At 51.8% G+C, this 19,031-nt stretch overlaps 6 protein-coding genes across 6 annotated transcripts; 4 read left to right on the top strand and 2 right to left on the bottom strand.

The window, feature by feature from the left end:
• Positions 1-351: 351 nt before the first annotated feature.
• On the bottom strand, positions 352-1,677 carry MAM_06260 (uncharacterized protein; the record flags this gene model as incomplete). The annotated part of the gene is made up of 1 exon (XM_040825058.1): positions 352-1,677. One exon carries the CDS (start codon positions 1,675-1,677, stop codon positions 352-354), a length of 1,326 nt encoding a protein of 441 aa, XP_040676964.1.
• A 1,229-nt stretch (positions 1,678-2,906) lies between these two features.
• On the top strand, positions 2,907-6,091 carry MAM_06259 (TUP1-like enhancer of split; the record flags this gene model as incomplete). The annotated part of the gene is made up of 2 exons (XM_040825057.1): positions 2,907-5,904; positions 5,985-6,091. The coding sequence occupies 2 exons, from the start codon at positions 2,907-2,909 to the stop codon at positions 6,089-6,091; spliced, it is 3,105 nt and encodes a 1,034-aa protein (XP_040676963.1).
• Positions 6,092-7,103: 1,012 nt separating this feature from the next.
• On the top strand, positions 7,104-8,571 carry MAM_06258 (alpha-1,2 mannosyltransferase KTR1; the record flags this gene model as incomplete). The annotated part of the gene is made up of 3 exons (XM_040825056.1): positions 7,104-7,655; positions 7,726-7,953; positions 8,017-8,571. The coding sequence occupies 3 exons, from the start codon at positions 7,104-7,106 to the stop codon at positions 8,569-8,571; spliced, it is 1,335 nt and encodes a 444-aa protein (XP_040676962.1).
• A 2,274-nt stretch (positions 8,572-10,845) lies between these two features.
• MAM_06257 (udp-galactose transporter) lies at positions 10,846-12,566 on the top strand (the record flags this gene model as incomplete). Its single annotated transcript, XM_040825055.1, has 5 exons — positions 10,846-10,944; positions 11,038-11,067; positions 11,162-11,470; positions 11,544-12,230; positions 12,288-12,566. The coding sequence occupies 5 exons, from the start codon at positions 10,846-10,848 to the stop codon at positions 12,564-12,566; spliced, it is 1,404 nt and encodes a 467-aa protein (XP_040676961.1).
• A 667-nt stretch (positions 12,567-13,233) lies between these two features.
• Positions 13,234-14,772, bottom strand: MAM_06256 (GDP-mannose pyrophosphorylase; the record flags this gene model as incomplete). Its single annotated transcript, XM_040825054.1, has 2 exons — positions 13,234-14,505; positions 14,707-14,772. 2 exons carry the CDS (start codon positions 14,770-14,772, stop codon positions 13,234-13,236), a joined length of 1,338 nt encoding a protein of 445 aa, XP_040676960.1.
• Positions 14,773-16,068: 1,296 nt separating this feature from the next.
• MAM_06255 (Dynamin family protein) lies at positions 16,069-19,031 on the top strand (the record flags this gene model as incomplete). Its single annotated transcript, XM_040825053.1, has 3 exons — positions 16,069-16,243; positions 16,316-17,504; positions 17,570-19,031. 3 exons carry the CDS (start codon positions 16,069-16,071, stop codon positions 19,029-19,031), a joined length of 2,826 nt encoding a protein of 941 aa, XP_040676959.1.

Genomic DNA, 19,031 nt, shown 5'->3' with positions numbered 1-19,031 from the left:
TGTAGCGGTGGGTCCGTCATTGTTGCCTGCTGAAGCAAGTTAACGATACTTGTGAAGGCTACCCTATAGCGATGGCAAATTTCGACACGTCACAAGTTGTTCTATTTGAATGGTGGTGCATACTCAAGTAAGTGTCTCAACTACTAAAAAAAAATCAGTGTATAGCTAGTCTTGTTCATTCTCATACCCATACGGCAGCTAGTAGGCCACCGTCTTGCGTGCATTCCTTTCTCCTATATATATGGGCAAAATTCAGGCAAAGTTGTCCGCATGGTGCTTCTCGCTCTACCCTTGTGTAAAATAAAGAGGGAGTTGGGTTTGCACCGGAAAATGCCAAACCACCACCTGTTATTATTTGCCGCCGACCTTTGGCAATATCTTGGGTGTGCTCCGAGATTCTCCTCCACAAATATAACGGTGACAAACTTCACGATACTGGGAGAGGTCCAGCTCTGCTAACCAACTCTCCCAGTCCAATGCTTGCTGCCTAGTGCCCATTTCGTACAAGCGTTGAAAGCTTTCGGAAAACGGTTCGTCGCGCTGGTCGCATATTTGGAAGATTTTTTGCACAAATTTCACCCAAAAGGTAGCCCATTCCGTGTCAAAAGTCGACTGAGGGTATCGAAATTCCACAGTTCCGATGCCACTGACTGCGATACCACAACGAGACGTAGACGCGATTTGAAACCCTACGCTCTTGTATCTCAAGTCTCGCTGGAGGTCAGTTATTGTGCTCGCTGCATATAGGAGCACCAAGAACCGAAATACCTTTGGCTCGTCAGGAAGCCTGTTCTCCAGCTTGGAACGAAAGCCATCAAGAGCCTGTATGAAGCTTTCCGCAGATGACGTCGTCCATTTCTCCTCAACCCGGCTCTTCGTAGCAAGCATTGACTCACGGCCGATGGCTCTGACGCAAGATGAAAGGCGTCGAGCCGGATGGCAAAGTCCCATGATGAGGGGCTCCTCGAGTATGCGAACCACAGCGACCACCCTTTTGAGAAGTGGAAGACTTACTGATGCCGATGGAGGACTAGCATGAATATGCATACCACATTCTGGGATAAGGCGGATCAAAATGTTGTTTCTCAGCGCCTCGAATACTTTTTTCAAAGCTGGTAGTCCATTATCTATCTCTTCCTGATCAGAGATGACTGGCGAACTTATTTCCATGCCGAACCAGGTATGATCTGTTGGAGGACGGTCGTTGTTACCACCGACGATGACTTCTGAGCCTACGAACCAATGCTGGAAACGAATTCCTGGGTCCGGGAAGCTCTCGTAGGCTGACTTCCTGTTCCATACTCGCAACACACATGGAGGGTCAGTATTGCAAAAAGGATGATCACGGTCCTCAAGATTCACCATGTGTGTGACCGCAGTGCCATTTTCCTTCGTCTCTCCCACAAGTTCACCCTCATGGACTGTAGTCAAAGGGTCTTGAGGCTCTGTATGATTGATGTCACATGCAACCGGAAGGCCACAATTTGCTACGGCCTGGCATACCATCAAAGTATCCAGGCTCGCATTGTATTCTGTGTAGTTTTCTTTGTGTGTTTGCGAATCGGGCCAGCGATCGTCGCCGGACAAGCGTGGCTGTCGAATGGATGCATGTGGCCTCTGAGCTATGAGAAACTCTGTCTCGATGCCGACATGCTTTGCAAATCCTTCGCCTGACATTGCTGAAGAAGAAGACAGGTAGGAATGGGAATGGTGAGGACGGTGAGACTGGTGCTATCGCTCGTTGCTGTTGTCGAGAAAGGGGTTGGTGGTCACTTGCACGTCGGCATACTGGGACAACATGATGCTTTAAATATTGATACGGGGGCATTGAATTCATTTCTCATAGATGCGTTGACTCTGGAAGTACCAATACTGTTCATAAATGAAGGTTTGAGACCAGGGGACGCGTGATTGAGTGTGTAACCGGGCGACGTAGCACGGCGGATCGAGGCAAAGGAGGGTAAAGGGAGTGGCGCAAGTGCTCAGTTTCCTGTTCCTCTTATGTTTTCACGAACTATAGCTTTCTTACATATATTCCAGCTACAAGGTGTTCACTGACTGGAGATAGGTACCTCATGTGTCCGGATGACGGAAAGAACTTGTTGGCGTTCTAGAGCTTCTCATCTTGCCTGGATTCGTCGATCTGTCTGTCCCTAGAGGGTGATACAACAGACAGGTCTGTCGGAGTAGGACGAAGGCAATAGTTAATACATGGCCGTTCTTCAGTTTTCGTTCCTGAGGCAGAATTCCAGGCTGTGAGATTAGTTCAAGCCCAATCAAGCCTCCAGGGGAGAAGGATGGTGACACCTGGAGTTGACTGCATAAGCAAAAAAAATTCAAAAGAGTTGTGTCACTTTGCCGGTGAGAAGTTGAATACCGAACAGGACGAGCATCGACCATTGTCATTGAGGCGTAAGCTTAGTTGCACCAGAGTTCACTTGCGCACTGAGCAGTAACATGGCTTCACCGATTTTGACCGGCATCATTGTCATTGCTGCATCAATTAGCAGCGTCATATCACGGCTGGGACATTCGAACCACCGAGCTTCTTGATTTGTCCATTCGCGGGCATATCCATGTCAGTTAGTGCCGAGATTGTTCATCATTGTTCAATGATGCTACGCAGCTGGAACACGAACATGTGTTGAAGACGTCGAGGAGTCGTCGCCGACGAGGCGAGGACTTGAACCGAAGTTGACCCGCCTGGCCCTGAACGTGAGATCGACCACTAAACGCGTGCCGCCGCGCCTATCATTTCGCGTCGCCGCTGCTTGCCGCCGCCGCCAAGGTGGCCAGTCAACAGCTTCAATGCTGGTTAGCATGTCCGGGTCTTGGCCACATTTGCACCTTTCCATCTTCACGTCTTTTCCATCAACGCCAGAGCCCATGCCACAAGCGCCGCCGACATGCGCATCATAAAGCCCTCGTGGCTAAGTCACAGTGGCGAGCAGAAGGACTTTGAGGTGTATAGCTGCCACGTTTCCCCCGATGGCAAGCGTCTCGCGACCGCCGGTGGTGATGGCCACGTTCGAGTCTGGTCTACCGACGCCATCTACAATGCCAAGGACGCCAGCTACACGAAGCCGCGCCAGCTCTGTCACATGAGCCATCATCTAGGAACAATTCATTCTGTGCGCTTTTCACCCAATGGACGATACTTGGCCAGCGGTGCCGACGATAAACTCATTTGCGTATACCATCTCGACAAGGGAACGCCTGCGATAGCTTTTGGGAACAACGACCCGCCGCCCGCAGAAAACTGGAAGACATACAAACGACTCATTGGTCACGAAAACGATGTTCAGGACTTGGCATGGTCCCCGGATTCGTCCTTGCTGGTGTCTGTCGGACTCGACTCCAAGGTCGTTGTCTGGTCTGGCTATACCTTCGAGAAGCTCAAGGCTATCCCGGCGCATCAGAGTCATGTCAAAGGCATCACATTTGATCCCGCAAACAAATTCTTTGCTACTGCAAGCGATGATCGAACCATCAAGATTTTCCGTTATACCCCCCCCGCCCCGAATTCTACTCAACATGACATGATCAACAACTTTGTTCTCGAGACGACCATCAGTGCACCCTTCAAGAGCTCGCCCCTAACTACTTACTTTCGCCGCTGCTCCTGGTCCCCCGACGGTAATCACATCGCCGCCGCCAATGCCGTCAACGGCCCCGTCAGTTCAGTCGCCATCATCGAGCGCACTAGGTGGGACAGCGAAATCAACCTGATCGGCCACGAAGCACCGAGCGAAGTCTGCATGTTCTCCCCACGACTATTTCATACGGTCAAACCAGACGACAACACTACACCGAATGGGAACTCTAATCAATTACTGGTGACTGTTGCCGCCACTGCCGGTCAAGACAAGACCCTCTGCATATGGAATACGAATACATCGCGTCCTGTTGTAGTTCTTCAAGATCTCAGTAGCAAGTCAATATCTGATTTATCATGGGCGCCCGATGGTCAGACACTTTTCGCTTCCAGCTTAGACGGCGGAGTTGTGGTCGTCAAGTTTGATGAGGGAGAGCTTGGTTGGGTCGCCCAAACCGAAGAAAATGTGAGGGCTTTGCAGAAATACGGTGCTTCTCGCAAAGGAATGGGAATGCCCGAGGACGTGGACGGCCTGTTATTGGAGACGCACAGCAAAGCTGGGGAGTCCAGAGCCGTCGAGTCGAGAATGGGTGCGCTCATGGGAGACACACCGAAGGAGTCTACTCCAGCTCCAAACGGCACCAAGGCTGGGTTGGAGAAGCATGCCACCGCCACAAATACTGGCCCCGAACCTGCAAAAAGCCCCGCGGAGGAAAACGAAGACAAGGCTGCAGAACGTGTCAAGGAGCTGAAGTCACGAGTTACGATTGGCAAGGACGGTAAGAAACGGGTAGCACCACTTCTTGTTTCGTCCTCTGGAACTGGCCAATCTTCCTTGCCCCAGACACAGCTAGTCGGCTCAACCGCAACAAAAACTACCCAGAATGATACCCCGCAAACGATTATAGATCTCAGCAGGCCGTTCGATGGACTACCCAAGGGTGGAATCGCTTCCATGCTCCTGGGAAACAAGAGAAAATCCGTCACTGGCGAGGCCGGCGAGGATGAAGAAGATCCTGCCGCCAGGAGAGCTGCAGTAGGCCCTACGCCAGTCGTTACCAACGGCATTGATGGCGAAGAGCCCGCTGCCCTCACTCTAGTGCAGAATGGAGTGGTCCCTACGCCTGAGTTCTTGCGACCGGCAGTTCTAAATCCCTCCATATCACTTTCTCAAGTGAGATTGGCAGTGCCTCGGATCCGATCACATATTCTGCGCCCGATGGATCGAGGGGTACTACAACCGGATAGCACCACCGAAGATGCATCCAAAATCCCGGAAAGCATCATCATGGAAGCCAAAAACGATACGAACCCACGGGAGCCATCGCGCATCATGGTGACCAAGAGAGGGAAGTTGCTGTGGCAAGAGTTTCTTCCCAGAGCCGTGATTCTGGTCACTGCGAATAATAACTTTTGGGCGGCAGCTTGTGAGGATGGATCTGTCCACGTATGGACACCCGCCGGTAGGCGTCTGCTGAATCCTATAATACTTGAATCCCAACCAGTCATTCTAGAATGTCGGCAACAGTGGCTTCTGTGCATAACTGCAGTTGGACTGGCCCATGTCTGGGACTTGAAAATGCAAGCTTCACCGCATCCGCCAGTGTCACTTGGACCGATCCTGGATGTGGCCACCACATCATTGAACCAGCATTCCGCAAGTCCTGGCCCCGGTGTCACTTCTGCTCACTTAAACACAAACGGACACATTGTCGTGACACTTACCAACGGTGATGGATTCTACTATGCTCGGGAAATGTACACTTGGCAGCGGTTGAGCGAAGCCTGGTGGGCGGTTGGGTCTCAGTACTGGAATTCGAATGACTCTTCAATATCCGCCTTGCAGTCGACAGCCGTCGGGGCTACCTCGACGGAGAGTGGAGACGAGAACACGACAGCCACCGTATCTTCTGGTATTATACCATTCCTGGAACGTCATACGACGAACGAGTTTCTCCTCAAGGGTCGTGCGTATGCGCTGCAACGCATGATTAAGACCGTCATGCAGCGGAAGGAAAACGAAGATTTGGAGAGCACCATCAGCATAGCTCATTTGGAAAATCGCATTGCTGGTGCATTGCAACTCGGAGCCAAAGAAGAGTTTCGCTTGTATCTGTTTATGTATGCCAAGCGCTTGGGGGCAGAGGGCACCCGGCCCAAGGTTGAGGAGCTGCTCAATAGTCTAATGGGAGGCATTTTGCGGGAGAAGCAGACGGAAAAGCAGCAAGGGAGGGGATGGTACGGCATCGATGACGATGTTTGTGGTTGGAATCGCAAGGAACTGATCAGGGGGGTTGTTTTGATTCTTGGTAAGTCGGATGCCTACCATGAAACCCGGAAACATGATGGCGGTGATGGTATTACGGTTTGTGTCTAACAAGGTACATAGGAAAGTATCGCGAGCTGCAACGGCTGACATCACAGTATGCGAGGGTGCTTGACCTTGACTTTGACCATGGCGCCGTGGAGGTTGACAACATGGATGTAGAGGCTTAGCTGGCCTCGGATCCTTGGCGCCTCAATAGCTGTAGGCCGTCTTGAGTAGCTGTCAAATGGCGGCGCGACAGGCCGTGCTTTTGTACACTTGTTTTCATTTTTCGAGCGGGACTGGATACGGCTGGGATTGTATTTCTCATGGTTTCGAAGACTGGGGAGGGAAAACAAAACCACGTTTCGGCGTTTGGAGGACAGCTTTAAATGACTGGACGTACAGGCGAGGAGCGGACCAGTGTCTGGACGAGGAAATCATCATTCAACGTATTCAACGCGGTCCAGTCGGAGCCTGTTGATCTGATGCCAGTGATGTGACTCGGACTCTCTGACAGGAGCATAGCATGGGCTCGATTGACACACGCAACGGAGCTAGAGCTGACGGCGTTTGAAAGATGATGTGTGAGGTAATACGTAAATCACGTCATTTCTGGCTATTTCTGACCGAGCTACGCGGTATCAGTTCGGCACTCCAATGCTGGTGGGTAAATCACGGCCAAAGTCGAAGAGCAGCTGGCAGCCTTTAGGCAGGATCAACTAATATCAAACGGTCTGGTCCTCACAATTGCCCACCAGTTGCCCGCCAGTTGCCCGCCAGTTGCCCGCCAGTTGCCTCCCAGCTGCCTCCCAGCTGCCTGCCAGCCTGCTCACTCAAGTACCTACTTCTTAAGCACTTGAGTACTTAAGTAGTGCAGCTTCTCCTCCGCAAGCTCGAGCCTCGGAGCAACTCATTACTTGCCACCTTCAGTCTCTTCTCTCTTCGTCGGCCTGTGTTTCTGCTTCTCTCCATATGCTCTCATCAGGATCATCCCGTTTCCCTTCGACGTCGACAGCCACAATCGAAGAGACGCATCTAAGAGCTGCTTGTCGACCTCTTTACTTCTCAAATCTTCTGCCAGCCTTCATTTCTTCGCCCGGCCTATATTCTGCTCCTTTCCTTTGCTCCCTTTGTTTTTTCACTCACCCATGGGCCGTCGTCTCTCTTCAACTCTTCCTTATTTTCAGCCCGCACCGCAGGATGACGAGCTGGAAACAATGTATTCCCTCGACACCCACCTTCGTATGGCTCGCTAAATTATCACGGTTGTGGCTCCTCGTTTTCTTCTCCTCACACGTTCACAGTCTCTACCCACCGATCACTCTCGCCGATGATGCTGCTCCAAGAGCTGCCCTCGTGACTCTGGCCTATGAATATGACCTTGAACCTTTACTTTCGTCGATGCATCAGTTGGAGCAAGCGTTCAACAGCCGATACAATTATGACTGGGTGTTTTTCAGCACAGTGCCTTTGAGCGAGGAGTTTCGTCGGTTGACATCCAACGCCACCACAGCTACTTGCGTCTATGAAGTCGTTGGACAGGGTGATGTCACTTTACGTTCCTGGGAAGAAAAGGATCCCTTCAGCCAAGAGAAGCCATCACAAACTTCTCAGGAAGCTGCGTCACCAACTCGGGGGGATACATTCAAAGCATTAAAGACCTTCCGTCAGTTGCAGCGTTGGAACAATGGGCCATTTGCGAAAGAGAAGCGGCTTCAGACATATGACTGGTTTTGGAGGATTCAGCCCGGGGTGAGTCAACATCCATAAACAGCAATCGAATGTGTTTCTGATGCTTTTGATATTCTAACCTAGTCGATAGGCTCAGTTCACGCATGACATTGGATTTGACATTTTTCGTTTCATGAGAGACCACAATATTGCGTACGGATCCAACAAGGTCAACCTGGAACCGATCCACCGGTCACTTATTTCACAGCAAGTCAAAAGGTTTTTGGACAAGCATTCTGACCTTTTGCACGCCGAAGCAGATGTGGCTTGGCTCCTAGGGCTTTCTGACGATCGATATGACCGCCGTGGGTCACTGAAAGTTCGCCAAGAGTCGAATTCCCATGCCAGACGGATGACAAATGGTAACTTTGGCAAGGACTAGTGGTCCCGGGGCTTTAGTACTACTGGAACAACGAAGGACGACGCAAGTACACCAGAAGAAGCCTTCACAAACTGGCTACTTACCTTCTACAAGAGCGGCACTTCCCCCAAATTCGACATAGGCTCTCTTTCCTTCTTTCGAAGCCACAGTCACCAGGTGCTTTTAGATCACCTTGATGGATACGATAGTCAATATGAGCAAGGATTTGGAGATATCTTGGTGCCGACCATCAGTGCCAGCATGTTCCTACCACAAAAGAGTGTGTGGAACTTCCGCCAAAGAGACCGAGGCTACACCAGCTGGCCACACCCCCCCGACTCAACTCCGGAGCCAAAGCTCAAATTGTGGCATCGCATGAAGCGAGCAGTTCGCAACGATTCACATCAAACGGTAACGAAACAGAGACAATCTTCTTCACAGGACCGCCGGAGCGGTCTTACGGAGCGATTCGCTCTGTGGGATGTGATAGCTGAGGATTTTGGTAGGCAGGCTGCTATACCCGGCCTACAATCGGGAAATACTGTGATTGACGGACGCAACTTTGCACTCAGTTGATTAGTCTTGGTAGATGCTCGGAGGAGGGTAAACATCGGTCCAAAGACTCTTGAAGCTTTGCTGGAATCAATCTTCTGGGCTGTGGTGCCTGATTTACATTGGTTGTTGGGTCTTGCAGAAGCATCGAAGGCGGGTAGATAGCTGTACATTTTTGGGTTTTTTAAAATTTTTACTCTTTATCTTTCAATGGCTTTTTGGTCAAGTACACGAACGCTTGTCGCGAACGGTCATGTCACAGCTGTTTTTGTCGCAAAGCTGAGACAGGGTTTTGTCGTGTTCATGGGTTACATCAACAAAGTAGGCTTGAGAATGCCTGAATTATGTCAATGTCAACATAGAAAGACAGGAAGCGTCCTGGATCGCACGGTTACTGTTGTTGATTTCCCAGATGCAAGTTGTTCTAAATCCGTCTTTGCTTCTGCTACTATGGTTTCTCGAACACAAGCAAAATAGGTATTTGAGATGGCACTCCATCCGTTTGTGGACCGGATGTACTGAAGGGTCAGGTCCAGATGCGCCAAGAAAGTGCTCGGCTTCTGAGAGTGTTGTGATCGTGTTGGCCCTCCCTTCCTTTCGAGCAAAGGCTTTCCAGGACGACGTGCTTCATAATCTCATGAGAGCGTCGCTAAAGATGGCGAAACGAAGGAACTTCTGTGTCAAAACTCGAACTAGGCCAGGGAGAGTAGACGTTCATGTGCTCGACGGTCTTGAAGACGCAGTGAGCGGTAGATCTCACGAGCTACTTAAGGCAGGTACGCGAGGTGGGAGAACATGCTGCCTGTGTACGCCAGCGAAGAGATTGAAGAAGAGTATAAGTACCTACTTAAGGTAAGTAAGAACTTACCTAGGTACTTGGGCAGTCACTGTTCTCATAGTACGTACTTGAGTACTTACCTACCTCCTACTTAAGTGCCTACCCAAGCAGGCAGCCGGGTAACTAAGTACCAGGCCAAGTGACGACTGATGTTGCATGAAAGATGGGATAGCTGGCCGTGCCAAAGACCCACGCACTGGTGCTGATCAACCGGGGGACGGCTTGGACGGTCTCAGGTGGCGCGTTGGATGAATGTATCAAGTTGTCGTGGTCTGTAACAGGGCCGACGTCAGATGCCCAACGGGGCTGGAAGGGCGCGGGAAACGTTTGGCCGTGCGTACTTAGTAAGTTGCTAGTCTCGATATCTGCAGCGGTGCGGAGAGTGGGGGCTAGCATAACTTCTTAGTTACTCGGTACGGAGTACTTGCGTTGCTCATGGCTGATGGCCCATGGGCTACTACTCCGTACGCACTTACTATCCGGGTGCGCAGGTGGCGGGATGTCCCCAAAGTCTCAGCCCGGGTGGTGGAGACAACCAAGAGACACGTCAATGCAGAATGTGACGGCAAGTCGAGTGCTTACTGGGCAGTAAGTAGCAAGAGGCAAGCGCGGGGGAGGCAGCTCTTGCCGCCGAACAAGACCAAAACTGCATGGAACTTGAACAGAAGCCCGGGGGAAAAAATCGGACCGTGTTCAGGTAATGAAGAAGGTCCAGGTTCCAAGGGGAAACCAATCAGCTAGACTCGGTACTCGTGCCCTTGACGCTGCTAGACGCCAAGATACCAACGAGGAACTAGGACAAGCCAGCCACGTCGGCGCTCCCACGGTAGTCCTAGGCAGGTAGGTAGGCAGGTGGTATGTCTTGTCATCCGAATGGATCGATCGAGTCGAGCACTCGAGTTGCCGACGAGTTGCCAAGGACCTGCATCCTCAGGCTTGCCTTTCCGCTTTAGACGTCATGGATTCGTCCCATAATACCAGTCGGACGTCTTCTCCAGATTCCACCTGGCCCGGCGCCGGCTAATCAAGTCTCCATGCGCCTCCCTCATTCGTCATACGTAGCTCAACCAAGGGCCACTTGCATCACTCGCATGAGATACTGGCCACGGCATTGCGCATTGACCAATTTGCGATCGTTGCCTTTGCAGTTTTCGGATTCTAGCTCATCCGCCACGCCGGTCGTTCACCGTTCTGCTCACTCTCCTTCCCAACCAGCAACAGAACCAATTTTTCTTTTTTTTTTTCTCTTCCCGTGTCCAGGTTGACCACCTAGGTACCTTTTGCGCATCTCGACATTCCTTTGTACTTTTCCTTTTTGCTTTCTTTATTTCCTACCTCAACCAAGTTTGTTCCTCGGCGGTGCTTTCACAAGGCGCAGCTTGACCGATCGATCACCTTCTCGTCTCCCCGGCCTGTCTTTCCCCTTGGCGCGACATCACGATTGGCGACGTGCTGCCATCATGGCAATCCTCGAGAGCACTGCGTTAAAGGCCGCTCCTCCTGGTGTCTACCGGGGCTCCAAAGGAAGCGGATTCGCAAAGAACCTGTCCCTCATTTTTGTACGTACTCTGCCGCGGCCATGTCGTGACAACTGAGCACGCGACTGCCCGCGGGCGGCTATTCAATGATGCTTGAGCTCACTGTCTACTCAGTTGACTTTCCAGAACTCGGCCCTGATATTGGTACGTTCAAACGGGCGATCGCCGCGAAGCATTTCAGAATCGTCGTCCTCGTTGACGGCTCAATCAAGCCTCAAGTGGCCTAACGCGTCCATAGGTGATGCATTACTCCAGAGTCATGCCCCCCGACGGCGACCACCGATATTTTACATCTACGGCTGTCTTTCTCAACGAGGTCATCAAGCTAGCTATATCTCTCACACTGGCTCTGTACGAGACATCCAAGACCCTTGCCCCGAGCACGCCAGCTACGGTCCTCTTCGAACAGATTTACAATGGTGTATTCTCCAATGATGGCTGGATGCTGGTCGTGCCCGCAGCTTTATACACCCTCCAGAACTTGCTGCAGTATGTAGCTGTGGAAAATCTGGATCCAGTTCATTTCCAGGTCTTGTATCAGGTCAAAGTAGGTCTTCGGACAAGTCGCCGTTGTACTTCAACAACATAGGCCAGGCACTCGATGCTGACGAGCAAAACAGATTCTCACAACAGCCATCTTCAGCGTATTTCTGCTCCGACGCCAGCTGGGCGTCAAAGGATGGACGTCCCTTCTCATCCTTACGCTCGGTGTCTGTATCGTCTCTCTGCCATCTTCGGAAAAAACTACCAACTCGCTCCTCCTGCACGGTGTCCCTGACCACTTCTTTCCTCGATCGAAACACGAAATTGGACAAACCGTAGCTGGCGCAGACGTTCCCGAACCGGCGCTGCACTTGAGCAGACGATCCGCTACGTACGAAGGCATCGCCAACGATTTGCCTCCGGCAGACCCCATCATGAATTTTTCTGTAGGCGTTTCTGCAGCTCTCGTCTCCGCCGTCGTGTCCGGACTGGCAGGAGTCTACTTCGAAAAGCTGCTCAAAGAAAGCTCCACCAATGCGAGTGTCTGGATGCGAAACGTCCAGTTAAGCTTCTACTCGCTGATTGCAGCTTTCCTGGGAGGCTGCATGTATCAAGATGGTGCTGGCATCCAGGAACATGGGTTCTTTGAGGGCTACAACGCCGTTGTTTGGGCCGCAATCTCACTACAGGCCGCCGGAGGCCTATTAGCCAGTCTGGTGATACGCGATGCCGACAATATCGTAAAGAACTTTGCGACGAGTATCAGTATCGTAATCAGCTTCGTCGTCAGCGTGTGGATTTTCGACTTTGCCGTCACCCTAACGGTAAGGTTTCCTTTCTAAAGACAGTGGCCATGTCGGCCTCGTGACTGACGAAACCAGTTCCTTGTGGGCACCTCCCTTGTTCTCCTAGCAACATACATCTACAGCGTCCCTGAGCGTAAGCTCCACCGCCCCCAGCCCATGCGCATCGTCAGTTTCGAAAAGCCTGCCATTGTACAAACCGTTACGTCCGCGCAAACGCCTCGCACGGTAGACGTTCGCCGTTTGAACACCGACCCCTTTGAGGGCAGGGGGGGTGGCAAGACGACCAGCCGACCCACTAGTCCCATGTTGCCTCGCGTGGGCAGCCGTACGCATCTTCATAGAGAAGTCCATTGACTGGGAAATGGCAGTGTAGCTCAGCACATTTATTTGGTTCTGATTTCGAGGCAAGTTGGTCATGCGGCGTCTGGAAAAGCATTTACACAAGCAATGGTGATGGCTATATATATGAGCACATGTGGATTGGCAAGGCCTCCTTTTTATTTACGCTTTTTTTTCTTTTGGCTAAGATTTTTGCAAGCGCATCTAGAGCCTTGATTGCATATAAACAAACTCGCTGGAGATCCTAGAGGTAGCCGAAAAAAATAAAATTTGAGCGATACGGTTATTTGGCTCTTGAGGAAAAGAAACTATTAGGCTGGTTGCTTCTCTCTGTCCTTCTGAAATGGCGCAAGAAAAAGTACGCGCCGAACCCATCTTCTATGCCCTGCTTGATATGGTCGCCACCCTTGACGCAGGCGCGCGCCCAACGCTCTGTTACTCCAGGGGAAATCAAAAGGAAAAAAAAAAAGATATCCTTGCCAAATAACCAGAATCTGAGTGGGAGACTTCCATTCCCGAGATTGACTTTTCGCTGCGCTTTTACCCGGTATATCGCAATACTGTGTCAACTACTCCATTGTTTCTCATTTTCGAAACCAGTCGTTGTTCACATAATGACCTCATTTGCCACGTCCTCAACGAAAACATCAGTGAGTCTGTACTTCTGCAAGGAAAAGTTTCATCAGAAAGAGATGCTTACCCTCTTCAATTCCTTGTACGGCAAACAAATGCAGTTCTGTACACGGACTTCATCCCCAACACGGCAGTCTTTCCCGAGGATAGTAATACTCTCAACCTTGATACCATTCTTGATAATGCTTGTCGAATGGCTGCTCGATGGCGTGGGTGAGCCTTCCACACGGGCCCAGGCGCCTACTCTGCTGCCCCAGCCGATAATTGCGTATAGAATACACGCATCATGCTTGACTTCGGAGTCCTCCAGAACCACGCTCTCCTTTATGCGGGCTCCAGCACCGACGGTTACGCGGGGTCCAATGCTCACGTTGGGCCCGAGCTTGGCGGTAGAGTGAACTTGTGCGGTGGGGTGGATGAAGACGGGAGGTACAATGTTGACACTGGGTTGGGCGAGCCCCTTGCTATCCGATTGCCACGCTTGCTGCAAGTAGAGTGCGTTGGCGGGCACGGCAGATCCCGCGGTCTTGATCTGGCGCCAGAAGTCCTGGGTCTCGTAGACAAAGAACTGCTTGCTGTCTGCTATGTCACTTAGGATATCCTGTTCCAGGCGAATAACTTCATTTTTGCGGCTGGACTCATCGTCATCCTCATCGCCGCCCGGTGGGAACTGATATGATTCAAGGTTATCCGAGGAAGGGTATGACAGGAGGCGAGCGGGCCTGTCGAGGCGGCGCTTGATGGCCGATTTGATAGATGGGAAGATTGCTTCGGTGGAGAAGAGATACACACCACAGCTTATTAGGTTGCTGATTTGGGACTCGGGCTTCTCGACATAATGCAACACGCGACGGGTGTGGGTGTCTGATACGATGCAGCCGAAGTTGGTGGCGGCATCGTCGCTGACGCGGGTACCGAGAATGACGGCCTCGGCGTCCTTTTCCTTGTACAGCTTGAGCATTTCGGTCAAGGGAAAGGAGCAACACACGTCGGCGTTGAGCACAAACAACCGCTCTGGCTTCCCGTTGAGGATGGCATCGCGGAAGTGGTACAGTCCGCCTGCGGTGCCAAGGGCCTGGTATTCACGTAGGTACCGGATCGTGATGGAGGGAAACTCTTTGGCCGAGTCCTTGATGAAATCGCGGAAGACGGATTCGTCGTAGTAGCCGATAATGTATACTTCTTGAATATGGTTGTGGGGGACGCGGGCGATGGAGGAGAGGCAGTGCCAGATGATGGGGTGGCCGGCGACTTCGAAGAGCGGTTTGGGGAGATCAAGAGACAGAGGGCGAAAACGGGTGCCTCTGGACGGGCCGCCGACCTTGGATGGTAGATGTCAGTTGAACGGCAAGTGGTGGTGTCAATGATGAATTCTGTGTATGCTCAGTCCGCGCAGGTCATGTTTGCGCGGCCGGGTTGCTTGTCGGAGCACGCAACATCCGTTGTTTACACTTCAACATCGAATCTCCAGATTCCTCCGGCAATTCGAAAGATAATGTGTTGCAATGCTTGTGAAACTCACCAGAATCACGGCCTTGGTCGTGCCTAGACCCTTGGGCCGATGGGTCGAGGGGACCTGGAGAGACATTGCGGCGACGATTCGTTGGGGAGTCTGGGGAAGGGAGGTCTCGACAAGAGGCTGCTCTGAAGTCTGGGTCAGGCAGTTTATCACCGGATAGCTATCTAGGTAGGTGAATAAGCCGGGGTGTGGCTCACTTGTAGCAATAAAGGTCGTGTGTCGCGTGGAGGTTGGATCATGGTGGTTCGTCTCTACGGAGTACCCGATCAGAGAGTCCGTACGCAGCAGGCACAGTGGAGAAATGGCGGGGCGACCTGTCGTCTGGTTGCTGGGGTGGGGAGAAGGAGCACGATCCACGCTGTGGCTGTGGCTGTGGCTGGGGCTGGGCATCTGCGCACGACGGCGCTGGAGCGTAATAACGACTAACTACCCCGTAGTACGGAATACGTTTGAGTAACTCGAGTACTCAGTACCTGAGCAGCCAGGTGCTAGGATACATGTCAGTAGTGCCGGCTACGGGCCGTCGCGCGTGTTGACGGTCGACCTGCTCTCGACGACGGCTAAGCTCAAGCGCAAGCTCAAGCTTAAGCCAAAGCTCCATCAACGCTGGTGTTTGTTCTCCTGGGCACGAATGGCTGGTATCGATCCGGCCTGTATCGTGTATAGATCAGACGTGTGCGCAGAGCGCAGAGCATACTCCGTACATAGAGTTACTTAAGTACGGAGTACGCCGTACGGAGTACAAGGTCGGTAAATGGCAGTGACTGGCAGACAAGTCAGGCAGGAGCCGTCAACTGGTCTGGTATATAAACAAACCCATGTCGCCCAGCCCCCTGCTTTTTTATTTTGCGCCATGGCTACTCCAGCGCCCATTAATTCGTGATAATGGCAGCGCAACGGCAACAGAAAAAACTACAACTAATGTGGCCTAAGGCGTACATGTCCGTGCCGAATGGGCATTGCAACAAGTCGACAAGCCCTCTTTTCGAAAAACCAGGACCGTACTGCTTGGCGCCGAGCCGTCGTGGCGGCTGTCACTCTCCAAGCTCTAACATATCTTATCGCACAAGGGAGTTGTCCTGGAGCCTGGAGCCTGGAGCCTGGAGCCCAGGGTCTGAAGGTCCAGCACGCGGTAGCCTGGCACCAGCTGTTGACGGCAGACTCACTCTTCGCTCATGCTCGCTCCGTCCATTCACTTCACTCAATTAAATTCACTCCTTTCTGTTTGATTTCCTTTCCCCCTAGCTGCTCCCCACATCAATCTATGTGTTCTGCTTTCCTGCCCTTTCGCCAAGCCTCCGCAACGGGAGATGATGTTGACGTAACTCGCTCTCGAAACATCCCATCGCCGTCACTTTGTCCGACATGCGAACTCCAGCTTTGCGTCGCCAGCGTGGAGGAACTGGAGCCGAACCTATCAAGCCGGACCCAGATGCTTCCATCCATGGCCAGGAAGTGACGACTGTTGTTACGAGCTACGACGGAGCGCCAACGCTGAGTCCCGTAGACAGGCCTTCTCGTCAGGGCAGATCAAATGCTCGTAAGTCTAGCAAAAAGCATCATCTTCCTTCTCTCACCTCCTTCATGACGCCTGGTACTGACACGTCGACAGCAGCGCCTAGTGAGCGTAGCATAGAATCTGGCCCACTCTTCAGAGAAATCAGAACTCGTCCCATTGTCAATCGCATGTCCTTGGAAAGCCCAACCAGCAACCATGACGACAGTTTCTTTCATACATCGTTCCAAGATATTGGCAAGAAGCTCAAGGCATGCAATGACACCCTTGGCGAGCTACAGCAGCTGGGCGTGTCTCATGATGTCCAGTTGCCAGAACTGGTCCTTGTTGGTGACCAGTCGGCTGGGAAATCCAGTCTCATGTCCGGCCTTGCTAATCTGGATCTGCCCAGAAGCGAGGGCACTTGCACACGATGCCCTCTTCACATTCGAGTTTCCCGCAATAGCGACTGGTCCTGCCGTGTTTGGCTCCGCAAAGAATACTCGTTCCAGCCGCCTACTGATCGACCTATTGCTGAGTCGGATGTGACGGATGAAGACCCCTTTTTCCCATGGCGCAAGCAACCTGTCTCGGCGGTGCACGAGTTCAAGACGATGCAGGATAAGAGTCAGATTGAAGAGGTGTTGAGATGGGCCCAGATTGCTATACTGAATGACGACAAGCACCATGCTCTGTTCATCCCAGGCTCTGGTGGCATTGCAGTCAACGCTCCAATTGAGGACGCCGCGGCAGGGACTGTTGCCAAATTCTCGCCTAACGTGGTGGCTTTAGAGATCAAAGGCCCTGATTTGCCTGACTTGTCCTTTTATGACATGCCAGGTATCTTTCAAAACCCGGCGGATGCAAAAGACGATTACTTGGTAAGCGTGGTGCGCAACCTGTCCAAAGCTTATATTCAGCACCCCTCCGCCATCATCATTTGCTCCATGCCCATGAATAGTGACGCCGAGAATTCGTCTACTTTTGGTCTCACTCGGAGATTGGGTGCAACCTCGCGAACTATTGGTGTTCTTACTAAAGCTGATCTGCTTCCCGAAGCAGGAAACCATGACCAGTGGTTGGCTATCATGAAAGGTTGCACTCATCACACGGGTTTGGGATATTTTATTACATCGCGCCCTCAAGGCAAGGACTTGGATGAGCTGAAAAAGTGGGAAGAAGTGGTATTCGAATCCCATTCTGTTGGAAACTGGCCATCTGAGTTTCATGAATTCTCCGAGCGATGTGGAGTTGAAAAGCTTAAATCGTTCCTCTCTGAACGTTTGGGCGAGGAATTTGCCAAGAGGTAAACCTCCATAATGGCGAAAAAACGTCTCGAATTTTCAAAGGCAACAACTAACTCTGTTGCAGTCTCCCCAACATCAAGCATAAAGTCAAGCACCACCTGGACAAGATCACGAAGCAGCTCGCGAACCTTCCAGAACTTCCGCACAACGTTGAGCTGGAGATTCAGACGGGGCTAATGACATTTGCCGACTCTGCGCGGCTCGAGCTGGATAGGTTTAACAAGCACTTCAGCGCTCTGCCGTGCAATTTTCGTGACTGTTTACTAGAAATCAAACCTAGGTTCACTCTCAAAGACAAGTCTGATTTTCCTGTCCTCGAGATATCAGACGATGAATCGGACGCAGCATCTTTTACAGCAACTACTCCAACCGCCAAAAGGCACGCGGCGCCTGCCACCACAACTCCTTCCAAGCGGCCTCGTCTGGATTCTGCCTTGCATGGGACCTCTTTCAACGGCCGCATAAAGCCCGAGGAACAACAGATTGGGCTTCCTGTACGCGGGACAATGCCCCCCCGCGCGACTCCTGCGAAAAAACCATTTCTTGCCGAACCGTTTGCTGAGTTTACCCATATTGGCCGTGGCTTCCGTACGCTTCGTCAAGTTCGTGACGAGATTGACGCAAAGACCAAGGCTGGCATGCCTGATCACATACCTGCTGAAGTGTACCGGGACCTTGTAGCTGAAGCAGTACGACCATGGAATAAGCCTATGGATGCCTTCATTAAGCAGACAATGCGAGAACTACAGTCAGTCTTGGAATGTGCCCTTAACAAAGCGTTAGAGGGACTTAAGAAGAGATTTATTTATCCGGAGGCTAAAAGACACCTGCGAAACTTTCTCGAAGAACACCGCAAGGAAACGGAGCACCATCTCGTCCTCCGCTACAGCGAAGAAAAAGAATGCCTGCTCACTTTTAACGACGCTGCGTTTAAGAAATTTAGGGAGGACGAACACGTGGAGCTTGTTCGTTTTCGACACTTCCAGAGACTCAAGGCGGTTGGCCCAGACCCCGGGACTTACATCCCCGGTGACAAACTTCCTGAAGACAAGCGAGCACAAGACGCCAAAAAACGAGATCAAGAGATGCTGAGGCTTGGCAAGGATCCGTTTGAGCGGGAGTTGGAGGTAATAGCATACGTTAGGGGGTATTATCGCCTCGCGGCCTTGCGCTTTACTGATGCCGTGTCTCAGCGCATTATGTGCAGCATGATTCCAGCTATTCGACGCCAACTGCCGTACTGCTTGCAGGGCAAGCTAGGTATTAGAGGTCCCGACGCAGCCAGTGTCTATGAGAGGCTGATGGAAGAAGACGAGACCACGGCTGGTAGGCGGGAGACGTTGAAGAGTGAGAAGGATAAGTTTGTGAGAGCACTAGCCAGTATCGAACTGCTCGAAAATGGTGCAGCGGCCGCCGGCCCAAGCAAGTCAATGTCTAGCATGGCAAGTGGTAGCCAGACTGAGACGTCAGCGCAGATGGTGGAGCCTTTGGAGTTGGACAGCCGCACTGAGGAAGATGAGGTGTAG

Source organism: Metarhizium album (genome assembly GCF_000804445.1).
Source record: "Metarhizium album ARSEF 1941 chromosome Unknown scaffold_19, whole genome shotgun sequence".
In the NCBI taxonomy this organism is placed as follows: domain Eukaryota; kingdom Fungi; phylum Ascomycota; class Sordariomycetes; order Hypocreales; family Clavicipitaceae; genus Metarhizium; species Metarhizium album.
The sequence above is the reverse complement of the archived record's forward strand: the minus strand, read 5'-3'. Positions and strand labels throughout refer to the sequence as shown.